This window comes from Larimichthys crocea, chromosome VIII (genome assembly GCF_000972845.2).
Source record: "Larimichthys crocea isolate SSNF chromosome VIII, L_crocea_2.0, whole genome shotgun sequence".
NCBI lineage: Eukaryota > Metazoa > Chordata > Actinopteri > Sciaenidae > Larimichthys > Larimichthys crocea.
The window spans coordinates 1,930,460-1,947,711 of record NC_040018.1 but is presented as its reverse complement, the minus strand read 5'-3'; the positions used below and the strand labels follow the sequence as shown (position 1 = coordinate 1,947,711).

The 17,252-nt window shown below is 39.4% G+C and overlaps 1 protein-coding gene across 2 annotated transcripts; it reads right to left on the bottom strand.

Moving 5' to 3' along the window:
• Positions 1-2,779: 2,779 nt before the first annotated feature.
• Positions 2,780-13,893, bottom strand: slc12a1 (solute carrier family 12 member 1). Of its 2 annotated transcripts, none has more exons than XM_019278479.2 (26): positions 13,441-13,893; positions 12,139-12,282; positions 11,684-11,759; positions 10,776-10,871; positions 10,457-10,596; positions 10,254-10,364; positions 10,044-10,155; positions 9,774-9,901; positions 9,446-9,530; positions 9,142-9,299; positions 8,947-9,054; positions 8,704-8,827; positions 8,472-8,573; positions 8,082-8,237; positions 7,886-7,985; positions 7,687-7,798; positions 7,249-7,389; positions 6,532-6,638; positions 6,348-6,430; positions 5,786-5,911; positions 4,983-5,111; positions 4,204-4,315; positions 3,922-4,008; positions 3,655-3,790; positions 3,465-3,532; positions 2,780-3,373 (listed from the first exon to the last, which is right to left on the bottom strand). In XM_019278479.2, exons 1-26 carry the CDS (start codon positions 13,684-13,686, stop codon positions 3,238-3,240), a joined length of 3,123 nt encoding a protein of 1,040 aa, XP_019134024.1. In that variant the 5' UTR covers positions 13,687-13,893; the 3' UTR covers positions 2,780-3,237. The 2 variants fall into 2 exon arrangements, with proteins under 2 accessions (XP_019134024.1, XP_019134025.1); XM_019278480.2 differs by having other exon boundaries at positions 12,139-12,279.
• Positions 13,894-17,252: the final 3,359 nt, after the last annotated feature.

Genomic DNA, 17,252 nt, shown 5'->3' with positions numbered 1-17,252 from the left:
AGTTCGTTAGTTAGCATATTTTTTTTTACATCTTTTACTTATGTCCTGTACATATAGCAGCATTGACAATAAAGTTGACTTGACTTAATTAATTAACCTATTGTCTAAGGACCGATACCGCAATAAGAGTTTATAACTCATCTACCTCTGTCAGAGCCACAGAAGTCTCCTTTTGCACTAACACTCCACTCCAAATACTGGAACATATACTTCATATCATATGTGATATGTGCAAATATAAAACATATTTGTTGTGGAGAAATTGCTGAAGTCAAAGGTCAATGGTGAGGTCAGGAAGGAAGAAAGTGTTCAGGAGCCTCTGATGTCTTATGCTGTAATATTTATTGATGCTTGATCAAGGAGAATTAGAGACACTCTCAAAGTTCATCAGAAGTTCCTGAGTTGGTTCTGACGAACTTGTGCTGGTGGATAAACTTTAAACCCAAAGATAACACCACAAATACAATACGCCCAGAATTAGTCAAAGAGAATGTCTTCACCCATGGAGGTGTTATTGTCAACACATTCTAGTCTGGAGAGACAGATGTCTGTTTACACAGACTGGAACATCAACAGCAACTATCTATTATGACTAGGAAGGCAGCAACAGGCCTCTTCGTCCCTGTCCACCACAGTGCTGAGATAGACTGGCACCTAGTCAAAGACAAACAATTAATACTGCTGAGGACCACAAGGCCCACACGTGACCTTGTGTAACCTAAGGATAGAAAATTCCATAACAATATTGATATTATGTATCATGTTTATACAATATCCTTATCTTTTTGCACATTCTATTTACATATTGATATTCAGTATATTATTTATAGTATGTATATCTAAGTATATCATAGTCAAGTATTTGTGATGCATATAGTATACACACAAAAAAAGTTTGCTAAGTATACAGTAATAATAATAATAATAATACATTTTATTTAAAAGCGCTTTTCAAGGTACTCAAAGACACTTTACATAAGAAGAACCAAAGTATAAGTGCAAGTAATGGCATCATGAGACATATACAGCAACAACAGTAACATTTGTAGACAATCAGACAATAGTGCAATGGTGCGTTATGTACTAATGTAATGCAAGTTGTGTTATGTACAGTACATTTGGTAGATGTTACAGTACATACAGTATGCACAGCATGAATAGATTGTATGTGAGTAATGACATTTACATATTAAATGAACAAAAACTAAATGTTAACAGTGAGTGATAAGTTAATTTCATTATTTTTCTCGAGTTATTTATGTCATTATGTTGAAATAATAAATGCCGTTATTGCGAGATAACGGAATAATTTTCTCAAGATCTCAAGATACCAAAACATTGTTATCCCTTGATAATGCTGTAATGAGCTCTCAAGAACACAAAAGAATAGTCTAGCATATTAGTTCTCTGCAACATTCTCCTGCTCCGCTGTACAATACTTCTGTACAATACTGCAGCAGTCAAAATACAGTATTTAATCCCACAGGGCATACAGGATGCGTTTAGCCTTTTTCTAGTTAAAACACAAGGTACTTCTTGGCTGAGATCATACTTGTATTATTTTGTGATAGATTAGATGTGGAGAAGTTTACCTAATAGCCACTATCTGATAATAGAAGGAATCAATAACCAAAATTCACTCAAAAACCATTCATGTTGCTCATTATGTGATTATATAATCAAATCATAATATAAACTAATGGTGCGCAAAATCCATTTGAATGCAGCTAGTTAATTTTTAAGAGACTATACAGGCAGATCTCCAAGTCCATTACTGCCTCTCGTTCAGGATGTTGACTATTAGGATTCTCATTCAATGCTCATATACAAGATGTGTCTATGACCTCTAACTCTAAAGATGTTTTAGAAATCACTTTCCTTAACATATGTACCTGTTTCGTTCATGTTCTAATGACCGTCCTTGGTCATACTACATATTTTTCCAGACCATGTGCCTTTTAAATCATGTTGAAGTAGCTGTGGTCTAAATATCTCACATACTGCTGGCTAGTTTAAACTTTCAAAATGCATTAACTTTATACTTACTTACATATAAAACCCTAGTATGTAGACACTTAGAAAAAATTTTCTATTTCCAAAATTGAATTGTTTTACAAAATTAAAATACTCAAGTTATGTGAAAAATACATACATCTTGTGGACCTCAACTAACAATAGCAGGTTCCCCGTTCCACAGATACATTTCTGTGGAGAAACAATTACCTGACATTATACGTAACATAATAAATGACAGACACAAGAAAAAGAACTGCTCACAATTTTATTACTTTTTTATTTTAAGTAATCACATTATATATTTAAATAGGGACACAGACAAAAGGATAAAATGTACAGAATAATTGGCATTACAATTTTTTAAATTTCACTTAATTTTCCTAAAAACAAAAAGTGTGCTGTGACGGTAACATTAAAAATATTTAAACAGTTTAATGTGGAACAGGTAAACAGCTTTATAATAGCGGTGTATTTTACACTCGGTGAAAGGTGGTCAAAGAATGTTTAAAAAAGAATCAAACCCAGATGCTGTTAATCATTTATGCTAAAAAAATATCCACTAGTGAATTCAGACATCTACTATATACATTTATTTTACAGCAGCAGGCAATGAGTCACTCAGTGTGAGTGAGTTAGGAAAACGTGTGATTTGACTTTGCTCTAAACCCAAATTATTTTGTTTTAGTTCTATGTATATGCAATAATATGTGACATTACACTATTTTTCTGTACTTGTGCTTGTTGCAAAAAGCTTAAATGTTGGTTTCCTCTGACATTTTTAAATTTAATGTCAGGAATGCATTTTTCTTTAGTTATACCACATTTGTTTCTCACTGACAGCATTCATAAAGAAGTCTGATAGCCGTAGTACAATGTGAGGTTCCTTTGCTGGCAAACTAGCTGCAACTTCACACGTGCCACAGGCGAAACAGCATGTACCAAACAAAGTGATAAAAACATAATAATGGTAAAATATTAACAAGGTTTAGCTGTGACTGAAAATTACTTTTTATTATACCTTTGTCAATTTTGCCGGTTGATTTCTTATATTTTCCTGTCTTAGCACTGTTTTAGTGTGAATGTGCTACATTGTTGGCTTAGCGGACTGAATATCTTAATTCAAAGGCTCTTGTACTCTTTGCGAACATGGTCCATTATTATGGTGCTACCATTTATTTCCTTTATAGCTACCTGTACTCTAATGTTTTGCCTGCAAGGTGCTCAAGAGTAGAAAGTAAGCACACTCTTGTGGTTGCCTCTAATGAGCAGGGTGGGTGGAAGGTCCTTTGTCAGAATGTCCAGCCAGGCCATGTAGAGGAAATCAGAGACAGATTCCTTACGAGCGATGGGCATGCTCCTGCAGGGAGTAGGAAGTTTAAAGAGTATGTTAGACATTGTTTCTTCCCACAGTGGATTAAACTTGGCAGCTCAATGGTAGTTATACTTACACAATGATCAGGTTGGCTGATTTGGAGTTCTGCTGGAGCAATTCATTCAGTCGTATCTGGAGGTTGGTCTGTAAAACAGCAGCAGTTACTTTTTTTCACCTTTTCAACCTAATTTAGCTCTTTAACACCCCACCTCCAAACCAAACAAGTCGATAATCATGCCTATTCTATATATACAGTCTTGACTTACCTTCTCCTCAAAGGTGCTCAGCTCTTCATCTGTGATTTTCCAGGGGCATTCCTTCCGCATGGCTTCCGCCTGAGCAGCGTCTTTAGACTGCTCACGCAGACGGAAAGGTTCAATCATGTCGTCTAACTTCTTCAAGCTGCAGGAACGCAGATAAGAACATGAGCTGAATGTGGATATTCATAGACTATGCAGATACTATGAGATGATTAAATGTTACACTATCTGGTCTGCTGTAGCTAATTTAACTCTAAAAAAAAATGCAATTACCTCTCAGTGCGGGGTTGGATATGGATGTCATCAATGACATTGATGTCTGTGCAGTTAATTCTGAATTTCTGCAACAGAGACGTCATCCTGTAAGACAGATTATCACACACTGATTAACTTTCATGTAAATGTTGGTAATTATCTTCAGTTAATGCTAAATAACATATCCCGTGAAGTGATGCTGTTGGCTCATGAATTTTCATTAATTTGCCCAATCTAACTATCACCCATTAAGCCATAATTGATATTGAAACATTAATTTGTTTTTGTTTTTTTACTCACTCCTGTTTATTCAGCTCACTGCGTCCAGGCTCCCCTGCGATGAAGATCCTTAATTTACTGTCTTTCCACTTCTTTCTGGTAGTGAGGATGTAGGGGAGCAGCAGAGTAAGACCTGAGAGAGAGGAAGGAGGTAATTATTTTTTTTTTTTTATCGTAAAACCAATGAATCCAGTTTGTTTGCATTTCATTTTTTTGTATTTCATATTTGTTTTTGCACCAGTTTATGTAACATTGACCAGGAGGTCTCAAGCACTGCCATGAATTTGGTGGACAGATCAAGCATTGGCACAATTGATTCAATTTTTGCATTTTGACTGTAAGTAAGACGTCAAAAAAACTTGACTTTAAAACACATGATTATATTTTAAAGGTTAGGAAATGGCAGAAATGGATAACTATGTTTTCATTAGAGTATAATCACCTAAAATAAGAGCTGTAAAATGTTTTTGTTCCCTTGGAATGAGCATTCTGTATCTAGGTCCTCTTCCACAGAGTCTGCCATGTAGAACCTCACTGTTTCAACAACCAAACATTCGCTCTAGATAGAGCCTTTTATGTTTTTCGTACAATCTGCAACTGCTCTGCCAGATGCTTCTAAATCCTACACACTGATCTTTTAAGTCAGATATAGGTATTCAGGTCTAATTTATTGTACTCAATAAGCCTTCTTCCATGCATGTGTTTGCATTAGCTCCAAGGATAACATGTCTCTGTGCACGTATCTGTTGAAATCTATAAGAGGTACATAAAGAAGTTTGCCTGGAGGAACCAACACCCACCTCCATCGTCAAACAGCCACCACACATCAATGGTGCCTTTAGGCTGTTTCTTCTTGAACTGAGCACTGGCCTCCAACAGCTTCTCATTCATTTTGGCAACCTGCGCGGGCGGAGGGCCGCACACTGACACTGAGAAAGAGAGGAAAAATATGCCAGAAATGAGAACTAGATGAGGGACAGGAGCAGTAGGAGGGAATGCAATTCACTGAGTGAGCGTGGAGAGTTAAGTTGGATAGGGAAACTTGTGCAAATCAACAATAAGAGCTGACTCTACATCAGCAGGAACAGCCATCTCTCAGGTTTAATGTTCCAATGAGTGGGATCCAGATTGCATACTAACGACAATCGCAGCCTTGCCAAGATATAGCTCTGTAGTGTATGTGTGTGTGTGTGTGTGTGTGAGAGAGATGTAGAAACAAAGACAGATCGAGTGAGAGGCTGCAAGTACCCTCTGCCGTCTGGGTTAAAGGGCTGCTCTTAAGAGATGCTCTTAAAACTGGAACGCAAGGGACCATATTATTGGATTACACGCTCAGAGACATCTTTAGTGGGAGTGCTTGATTGAATTATATCTCAAAAGGAGTGTGGAGAAGTTTCCAAAAAAGATGTGTGTCATTCGTTTCATTTGTTAAATGCGTGTTTATCTCAGCAGAAATATGAGTGCGTGTGCGGAGGAGAGTGAGATAGACGCCTTCTTCTCCCTGCATATCTAAAGATCATGTTCGTCTTTTGATGCAACCTTTGCTTTAAATAGCTTTAGATTCTGAAATGTCAGGTACTTTTTTTAACCTCTGGAAAAATACCTCTGGTCGTGAGCACTTGCTGAGAAGATTTCCTGGACTTCCTGAACAGTCCTCTTGCTTTCCCTCCGTTCTGCACCATCTCGTTGTCCAGTGCCTGTTGCTCCTTTGCCGCCTTTAGCATCTCCTCTGAAAGACATAATCCGATTTGTCAACATGTGTGACATTAGTTAGGATTATCTTTATTATGTTATTATAAATATGTCTGCAGAGGCACAGCTGTAAACTGGTAGTTGTTTTAGTATCTTATCTGTTAACTTATCTGACCTTTAAAAATACTTTGTAATCTACAGAACAAAGTGCCCTGGCTTATCAGTGTAATTTTATTGTTATGTCAATTACTGTAGGTTGTTGTGAGAACAACCTTTCTACTATGCTGAATCTGCTTTATTTATTTCACGCTGATGTTTTAAGGCCTCTCACTTCCTGTCATTGTGTTTACAGTCTTCTACCTAACCTTAATTTGTGCAACTTGCTTAAAAAGTAGGATATAAACAAAATGTTAGACTTATGCAGGAGTTCCTGTGGATTTAAGCACACAGCCTAAAGGAGTTTTAACACTGACCTTCTGCCTCGACGATGTGCGACACATCAAGCCCCTCGTTCATCCTCATCATCGCTGTCCCGTACTCAAAGTCAAACGCATCACTGTCAATCAATAAAAGAGAACAAGCACACCGGTTCAGCATCTCCGATCTATGTTTAATATTTGGGTATATGATCGTCATATGTGCTTTGTGTTTACTTACTGCAAGATTCCCACATAACTCTGCACTGCCTCTGAGCCTGCAGTCTTCCAGTTTCTCTTGAAGCCTATCATCAATATGTTAGGCTTCATACGGCCAAGACCAGAAGCCTGTAAGGAAAAGAAAGACCATCTTAACATAAAGATAAAACCACAAATCACTTAACTGAAGAACAGGCGCCATGTTACCCTGTGGCTTGTCCTCATTAACTGGCAGAGGGAACAAAACAAATCTCCAAAAAGTATCAAAATGTCCTGGACAAGAAGTGCTGGGAAGCTGTTTTACTGCCAGAAATTATGACCAGATCACTCAGCAGATCTAACTTTGACTGGAGGGATTCATCCAATGCACTGTTAATCAACTATAGCTTTTAATCTGCCATGCTGTTTGAAGTAAGCAATCCTGACAATAAACTGGGGCCTTATCTCGAAAGTGCGATAGCCAGAGCCATAAAACTGTTTTCTTGCTCCTCATTAACTCGCTCCTCTTCTTCCTTTTGCACTAATGTCGTGGCCAGATCAGACAGGTTCAGGCTGGAGTCATAACACAGCAATAGATACTTGGTGTTGTGAAGAAGAAATAGTGGAAGACAGTAAAACTTGTTTTTGCAGTGTTTCAGTGGTTACACATTAATCCCAGGGATTTTTCTGGGTTATTTAGTTGTTGTTGTTTTTTTCTTCTCTTGTGGAGAAATGTTTGGTAAATCATGACCACACTGACCTGCAGCAGGCTCTCAGTTCCATCCCTGAAGTTGTCACAGGCCACAGCGGCGTAAAATGCCTTTCGTTTAGTCTTCCTCAGCCACAGCTGGTTCTTCTCCATGCCAGCGTTCATCTCTTCCAGGGCCTCTGATCTGGGACCCTGTAGAGATCACAACATACATGAGTGTACATGTTTGTGTGAGTGTGTTTGAGATTCCACATACACCTATTTAGAGAACACAACTGACCCTAAACTTTAGTCTCAGGTCTCTATATAGTTGGCGTTTCCCTCATTCCTGCTTGATATTTGCTCAATGCAATGTGAAGTCTGCACAATTTAAATTAGCTTGATTTCAATAGAAGGGTTAATAATGAAATAATGATTTGAGGAATGTGCTGCCTAGGTTAGATCCATATCCATAGGATTTGCAAATTATGAGATTACAATATAACTTACCACAAAGACTTCACAGGTGAGACAAAGTCCATAGTTCTTAGTGAAGGAGTGAGCCAGGTCTAGGAGAGCTGGTCTGGTTCGTGCTGAACCTGTCAGAGCTAAGATCTGAGGCCTGAGAAAGAAACAAGAATGTGTTACAATCACTCTGTTATTTTAGGATTCTGAAAATGTCCTGTGAATTTAATGCTTCACTTTTTACCTGAAGTTCTTGACATGATCCTCTACACCGGACAGAGATAGAGCGTTACTGACTGAACTCACAAATGTCACCGCCTGCGTGGACGAACCCCAGTTCACATCTGGAGATGAAAAAAACAAAAAAAAAACGATTAAAGATTAGTTTTGCTATGTTGGCATCATGAATGTAATTTTTCCTAACTGTACACACAGCTTACCCGGCTTCTTAACGGTGACATAAACGTAGAGGAGGATTTCAATGCCGTATGTGAGTAGAGCAGCCCACCAGTTGATAACAAACATGACAACGCAGCAGAGCAATGCGCCCAACAGGGATAGCCACATGTTGTAGTATTTATATCCTGGTCTCCAACCTGGGAAAAAGCATGACAGGATAGAGAAAAACCACATTGTTGATTTTAGACTACCTATAATTAATAATGTACATAATCTATGATCTATTTCAAATGTACTCATCTAATGCAACTCAGTGTCGTAAATAGTGATAGTGCCTTGTTTTAATATATTTACAGTCACTTATACATAAGTCCTGAAAGCAACGTGAATATTTATATTATGTATGAGAAATTTTATCTGTAGAAACCCACCTGGAGACTTGGCGTAGGATGCATGGAAGCAGGAGAAATTGATCAGAGCATAAGATGCCAGGAAGAAGTTTGAGATGATAGGAGCGATGGTGTTGAGATTACCTGCAGTGGAAGTGAAATTCAGCTTATATTCTTTCAGCAAACAGTCCAGAAGTATATTGGTTCATTATATACATTTGAAGATATAAGTCTAAGATGTTAAGACCAGACCATGATAGACAATTGAACTGACCAATGAGAATGAAGGCCACAGAAATGATGAATGTGAGCACATAGCCGCGGATTGGCTCGTTGTTCTTGCCGTGTCCCTTGGCAAAGAAGTGCAGGATCGTGTAGATGTTGTCTTTACACAGTGCCTGAGTAGAGACAAAGCTTAAGTTAGATTTTTTTGTTTTTGTATTTAGGAGTTAATAGCAATAATCTATTAACTTTAATTTTATATCAGTGCACCGTATTAAGAAAATGTGTTACTGACCTGGAAGACTTTGGGTGCACTGACGAGGGAAGCCAGGGCTGATGAAAGGGTGGCTGAAAAAGTTCCAGCAATGATGAGGGGGCCAAATCCAGACACCATTGTCATCACCTGAACCAGAGGTGAGGAGAAAAGTGAATTAGAGCTGGGAAAAAATAGCTTTTCTTCTGAGCGGATTAAAGTTTGAAGAACTACTACCTGAAGTTCGTTAACCAGGCCAAAATCGCATTTTTCTACTGCACAGGACGAGAAGTCATAGCCGAGCTCACAAGCAGCTGCTGCTGGACCACTACAATTAGCTCCAGGAATAATGAGGTCTGTGTCATTTCCGGTGGCATCACGGACAACAGTGGCAGCTGATGAATTAGAAAGAAGAACAGGTGAATTACAAAGCAGCCAACCTCACAGAAATACTAAATATTCAAATGTTTGTTATCAAGATAAATCCTAGGTGAGATCAGGCTCAGAAAGTTTCTCAATGGAGTTGAATTACTGTACTTACAGACGCAGAGAGCCACACCCAGGTAGGTGACACCAGTTATCAGGATGGCGAGTAAGGTACCTTTAGGTATGGCTCCTTGGGGATCCTGTAAAACAGCATTATTGTTTGAACATGTCACCTTCAAGGCACAACAGTAACTATAAGGATGATTCAAGTAAAACAGCTTTTGATACTATCCCATGATTCATTCAGTATAAAAAGAACAAAAAAGTGCAGTAATTTGTTTTTGTATCTCCTCGAGTCCTTTGTTTAGAAACCTATGTATCATAGGAGCACATGATTTCATATGCACGGCTTTTACACAAAGGCCTCTATGTAAAAACGTTACCTTCAAGTCACCAGAGATGTTAGCTCCAGCCAGGATCCCGGTTGCAGCAGGGAAAAAGATGGCAAACACTGAAAAGAATGTCTGGCCCTCTCGAAAATCCGGAGGGAAATTCTCTATGAATATTTTCGCTGTGATGAAGAGAGCGAGAGAGGGAAGAGAAATGGAGAGGGAGAAAGGAAATTAGGCCTTGTGAATGAGTCGAATCTTCACATTGTTGAGTTCAGTATTTTTGTAATGAAGATGTGTACTGGTTTGGAGAGGGAGTCTTACAGTTATAATTGAAGATGCCTTTGGAATTCTCATCAGTGGTTGTAGGAATGAATGTTCCTACGAAGACGTTCGCGATGGCCACCAGCAAGATAATGAGTAGAACGATCTGAGCCTATGGGAGCAAAAGAGTTACATTGATTAAAGTTATAATTGAATGTCTTACCACAACAAGCCCAGGGACCGGCAAACAACATAAAGTTCATGTCTCACCTTGGCTTCCCATTCCATTCCAGCAACTGATATGGCCAACAGCAACACCACTGTAATACAGCCAATGATCCTGATGTCATTTAGCTCATCCACCATGATGGCATTGTGGTCCTAAGTGCGACAGAACGGGGACAAATGAGTGTATCTGGGAATGAGACTTTCCTACAGTTCCTCCTACACCTGATCATTATAACGTCACACACCTCGAGCAAGTCGACCACAGTCTCAGCAAATCCCACCACGTACATAGACACAGCCACTGCATTGGCGAAGGCGAAAATGAGACCAATTGACCCACCAAACTCTGGCCCCAAACTGCGAGATATCAAGTAGTAGGCTCCTCCTAAAAATGACATAATGATGCACACACACACACACATAAGAACATTGGTGGATGATTAATCAACAGATCACTGATTCATTGATTCAATGTCAGGACAATTTAAGTAGGCCGTAAAAGGCTTCGGAAGGCGACATTCAGGTGCAGTTTTGTATCTTCTTACATGAACCGTTTTGTCTTACCTCCTCTGACCACACCATTAGTACAGATGGCAGACATGGAAAGGCCAGTGATGGTGGTGACCACACAGCTGAGAACAATAACCACAATTCCCAGACCTGCAATGCACACACATAACAGCTTAAAATAATAGCTTTAAACTTAAGAGTTCAGTTATGAAGCATTCTGATTGTGACATGAAACCCTCCTCCCCACAGTCACCTTTTAAAAACAAAGACAGACTCCCAGAGGAGCCTGGAGGCAGTAAGTTACAGCTGTCTGCTGTATCTGCTCCCCCTACTGCCTGCAGCTTTTTCTGCCTCTCAAAACCATTTAGTTACGCCATCTGAGCAAATGCTGTTGCCGATCGATAGGTTTTTAAGCAATGAACACACTCATGAAGCCATTCACACAATTTCCCCTTTCTTTTTGTCTTTTGCAGACACACACACACACAGACACACACACAGACACACACACAGACACACACACAGACACACACACACACACACACACACACACACACACACACACACACGCACACACTTCAGAATAGACCTTCGGCAAGTTTAGATCATTATGGGACCTCAGAAAGGCCAGTTCAGTTGAATCTGCCCCAATTCAATCACTCCCTGCTAATGAACGGAGAACTGTATAATCCTTTAATTGTCTCTATAGCCCTAGCTATCACTGGTAACAGCACCCTCATTTCTCAAAACACAGACATGTAGGGTGTGTCTTCTGCTGCTCCAGACGACATTATCAACCTGAAAAAACCCTAGTTCGACAGGGGGAATCGTGTTTGGGGCTCACTGATGGACAGAGGCTGGGCTGACTGAAGTTTATTTCTATCATAAATAAACTATGGTGAGCTTTATTAAAGTATCCCTTTGTGTCCCATTTGACCAACGTGTATACTTGTTTCACTTACCCCAGCCAGCCTGACCAAAAATCCAGGACAGACGGATAAACAGCATAACACCCCAGATGTTCAGCATGCATCTCACCTGTGGAAAAGAACAATTTAAGTCTTCGGTGTGGGCCATGATTTCTTATTATGCAAAGTGGGGACAGATGCACAATATTAATTTGCTGCATTTTTTAACATGTAGATGTTAAAACCATATTTTCCATTTAAGGACAGCTGTAATTTAATTGAAAAAAGCACTAAACAGCACTAAGAAACATTTGGTGCTCTCTTTTTTTTTTATCTTTCTGTGCCAGCAGTAATTGAGCAAATGCAAATCATTCCCAGTCTTGAAAGATCTACTCTGCCCCGCTGTGTTATCCAGGCACAAGGAGACTCCTCTTGCCAGGTCACAGTTATGCAGAGTGACCTAGCTTCTATAAAGCAGAGGGAGTCCATCATGACCCAATATAACTCACCAGGACACCCCTGATCCAGCCAAATTTTACTACTCCTTTGTTGGTGTCAATGGGAGCGGCAGACTCCAGATCATCAGAGGGGGTCCCGTCACTCCCTTCACCATCGTCCTCCACGGTGTCTGGCACAGAGATCGCTCCATTCTGCTGGGAAAATGTAGAGGCAAATAAATAAGGGAAAGGAAACATGAACTGTGATATATTCATGATGATTGTGGTTTTGTTTGGCATTTTTGCTGCAAAACAGCACCGTGGTTAAGAAGTTGCAGCATCTTGTGCAAAGTGTTTTCAGTCCTCTGACTAGATCAGACTGCCTTTTCGTTTGTGTTGAAACCATGGTAGTTTGGTTTGTATAAAGATTTATAAAGCATTTGGAGAGACATTACACTGCTTTGTGTCTGCACCAGTAAATTTTTCCTTAAAGATTAATACTGACTGTTAAAGGACTCTCCTGCCCTGAACATCTGATTATGGGAGTGGAGGCCTTTCAGATGTATTTTATTTCCATTTAGTGAAAGAAAAGGATTTTGGCAGCAAGTTGTCAGTTTGACTGTGTAGATAACAGCAATACAATACATACTCAAACTATGAGTCAGCTGTATTTGGTCTTCCCTGGTGAATTTAGGGATTCTCACATGAACTACTGGTTCTCAGCGAAACATTTTAAGGTCTTCCTGACAAGGTGTGACTGGGTGATAGATGGCCCCACACATTTAGATTATGTTGTGCAATTTGTCCCCGACCGGGATGACACTTAATTTATTTTCTGCCGCCTCTGAAAGGTCTGTCCTGTTTTGGTCAGTTCAGAAATGCTAATCTAGTTCAACCTATAAAACCTAAATGACCTATAACACCTTCTCTTTTGCAACGCACGGCAGTATAAAGGCCTAATAAAAAGCACTAAGGCTCTTAAGTATGTCAGGTTAGTTGATTGCTGTTGTGTTCCAAAAATAACTTTCGGTGTCCTTTGTAGTTTCACAATGATTGAACTGCGGACGCTAAAAGTGATGATGTTTGAATGATTAAACAACAGTAAAATATCTCATTTCACTCTGTTTGGAGTCTTTAACCTGAGTGAATGGACTGTGTTACTGAGGAGCAGACACTGCAGTTACACAGTCTGTGACTGGAATTTGGGACAGAGGGAGAAAATCAGGCGTAAAATACTTTCTGCAGAGGTGAGTTGAAGGACAAATATGCATAATAGAAGAGGTGTCAAGACTATGTATTATTGGGAAAACAGAAACAGAAAGAGAGAGTGTAGAGGATCTGTATCATTCATATTTACCAGCTTTATGCTCTCACCTTCTGAAACACTTCATGGAGCTCCTGCAGGGATGGTCGCACCGCCCGGTGACCACTCACACTACCTGCATTGCGATAGAAGTCAATGTTGGGCACTCTGTCCAAAGTGTCATGACCAAAGGCGCTGACCACCGAGGGCCGCACAGTCCGGTGTTCGTTGTTTTCCTCATAGACAGGAGGTCCATCCAGGGTGGGATCATAAGCGGCGTTAACGTGCTCCCCGCCATTGGATTTCAACCTCTCCATCAGGAATGCTGGAGGAGATTCTCAGATTTTAAGCAGCAGGGTAGATGTTAAGTCTTCAGTCATCCAACAGTGATAAAAGAGTAGAGTGCTGCATCAACTGGTGGTGTTATCCTTGTTTATTGATGTGCAGACTAGGCTAGGATTAGATTTATAGAGATCTCTTTTGCTGCTCTGAGCTTCTTGCGTGTAAGCTTGGTATGTCTCAGATGGCCTACCTTTATACCCAGGGTCATACATTGACTGCCAGCTATTGGCTAACTCTCTGGATCAACCCTCAGAAAACTGAGCGAGGGGTGTCAAATATGTCCTTGCTCCATCCTAGGGGACACAAAGGCATTGCTTAACGATTAACCAAGTCATAAACGCCAAACGAGAGATAAAGGCGCTCATTGCCCGAGTTCTGGAGAATTGATTACTAATATTATTGTCTGAAGTGTAGAGCAACCGCACATGTTGTTCTGTGGCTGAAGTTTATGGGGCTATGGGTAGTATTTCCTCAGACCTGTGGTCCCTTTGGATGAATCATTGGGACACATCCACATGAAAGGCAGTGCTAGAAGACAACTACAACTGAGCAGGAAAAGTTTCAAGGTTACAGACCCTTAATGACATGTGTGATTGTGGTGGAAAATTTTGGGTATGGGTTGAAAGATACACATTTCATAACGGATATATAAGCAATAGGATATAATCAATTGAATTACTATGCTGATAAGAGGGAAATCAATCTTATAGTCACTAAGATACTGAGCTCATAAGAGTTTAAGTGATTTAATAAGTTGTAAATGTCATCTCTAATGATTCTCTTTGCCACAAAGTTGGTGGTAGTGCAGAAGAAATGGCCGTATTCATGAGTAAAATGAGAGTTAATATGAGACCATGAAATACAGGAACACGCCGGAGGCACTTCTCCACAGCCACATGACTTCTAAAGGGCCTTTAAAAGACCTCTTAACAGGTAAACTTCCTTATTACTGATACACCACGGTGATTTATGCGCACAGTTAATGACTTGAAATCTGACCTTGGCTGTACTGCAGGCTGAGAAAAATACTCGAGCATGCGTTTTATGTGCAGATTGAAAGGAAGCAATCAATTGCACAATGCACAATCTTTATCAGATTCGGAACACAGTGGTGCAGAGTTGTTAAGGTTTTCCTCAAGAATGATACTAAGTGAGTCATGCCACAGACAGAAAACTTTCCACATGGAATGTAATAACCAATGTCACAAAGCTTGCCATACTTCCTGTCACAGGTAATGTTATCTGGTAATGGTGATATTATTTCCTCAGCTTTCTATTACATATTCATTGTCAGATTTAGTTTATTTTGAACAGAGCATGGGCTTGTGTCATGCTACACTGCAGTTATGTTAGTGCAGTTAGAGATCCTCGGGCCGTGCTGGCTCTCCCGCAGTCTGGACTTGATATTAAGGTGATTCCTTTTTATTATCCGCACTGCTAGACTTTTGTCTGCTCTTCTTAAGTAAATTCAGAGTATCCAGTGCTCCTTAGAGAGCTGTTGAGCCTATATGGCGAATCCGTGGCAGCAGGTGCATATGCTCTAATTTGTACAGAACAAGGGAATCTGCACTCTAGTTAATGTCCACAGGGCTGAAAAGAGGCAGAAAAAAATCCATCTGCTGCGTTTATCAAACCTCGCTGCAATGTGAAAAAAGTGATTAAGTACAGACACCAGCTCAAAGAGCTGCAATAAATGAAAGGGGTGGGTAAACCCTGTAGCTCATCTCAGTAAACATAGGCCTGCTATTTATATCTCCAAATGTCTCCAATCAAACATGATCTATTATGTATGCTTTGTTATAGAGACACTTACTGAACATATCAGATATGGAAGTTAAACTGAGATCTCTATGGAATTAATTCTCATTAGGTTTTTAGATCTACCAAGGATATCTCGGTGGTGTGTTAATAAATGCTCTGTGCTATCGTCCTGCAGAGACCAAATCAAGTGATGCCAAATATAAAGAGTAGTAAAGTCTAAGACTAACTAGCTACCCCATACAGTAAAATGTATAGATATATTATACAGATGCTCCGGCTCTGCTGCCTGTCCAAAAGTCTGGACTCAAGGCTAAAGTGGTATTTCTTCACTGTCAGAGTTGCTGAAGTGTGGCCTGCTCTGTCAGTGACACTTTTCTGAAAACCCAAATCCAGTATTTAAAGCAGCTCTATGAATAGTAATAGACTCTCCTCTATTTAATTCTCCTATATGCTTACTAAATATTTGTCTGTGGTTGATCCTACTTTCTTTTGAATTGTTAATTTTAAATCTGAATATCGATTATTCAGTTGAAAAAATGTGTTATTTCTTATTTTTCATTTTAAGGAAACTGCAAATAACCCACAAAGGATATCAAAGAACTAAGCATATTTGCAGTTCTTAATCAATTGTTGGTAAATTGTTAAACATAATAGTTTAATAATCATTGCTAACTGTTATAAAACATTAATTTATGTCATGGTAGATAATAATTGACCTATCCACCCATCAGGCTCAGGCTTCAGATCAGACATGAAGGCTCTGACTTAAGATTTCAAATTGGCACCAGCTCATTTCAGAGTTACTACTCTACTACTAGTTACCTTCACCTTGGTCAATATCTGCAGCAGCAGCATAATTATATCCACTGTGAATCAAAGAGCTACATAAAGGTTAAAGTCAATAAAAAAAAGTGAACATATTGGCTAAAGTATTCACCCACTTCACTGGCCTTTTTTGAAATTACTGCACTAAAAGTTGCATTAATTGTTTATTACAGCACTTTTAGAACTGTTTAGAGAGCTTTCGGTAATAGAAAGACTATTGTATCTTCTGGGCTTATCACACTAAATCAAGGACGTAGCTTGTGAGGTCCGAAGACCAATAGCAATAAAACTGATGATTGATAATCAGCAAAAGCTAAGGTTCACTATTTAGCTGACTCATTGGTACTACACTATATAACAAGGATTCTGTAAGCACTCAGGTCCTATTTTCTGTAAATCCAGTATGCCAAAGTGTAATTACATTACTCTCCTAATTATGTATGTGTCCCAAAAGGAAGGAAATCAACGAGAGATTCTCTTTTTGAATCAATTTAAATATTCCTGGTATACATGCTGTCAGATGCAGAAGAATGTAAAGGGATCACATGACTGCACCTGTAGTCCCTGTTTGACATTTTCTCTTATTCTTCCCCTTGTATGCAAAAATGAGGCTAGCTGTTTCTGCCTTTTTTTTCCCAATCAAAGCAGAGAAAGTCATCTGTGGTATTTTTTAAATAAACTTCAGACAACACATGACCTGACTGCACACTGAGATATGAAAATACTAGGCTAAAGCAGACACATTTGTTAAAATTTGATGGTTTTATAGTCCTTTGCTGGGGTTCGTTTTTCTTCTAAGGTTAGTGGGCTTGTAGGCTTAAGAGGGAAAAGGCCAGTGTTTTTTTCCACTAAAAATAGATTTCAGATAAGGAAGTCACATAGGTGACAGAGATAATGGTGCAATAATGATTGCATTCCTGACACATGATGTGTGTGACAAGGGGTGTGTGTGTGT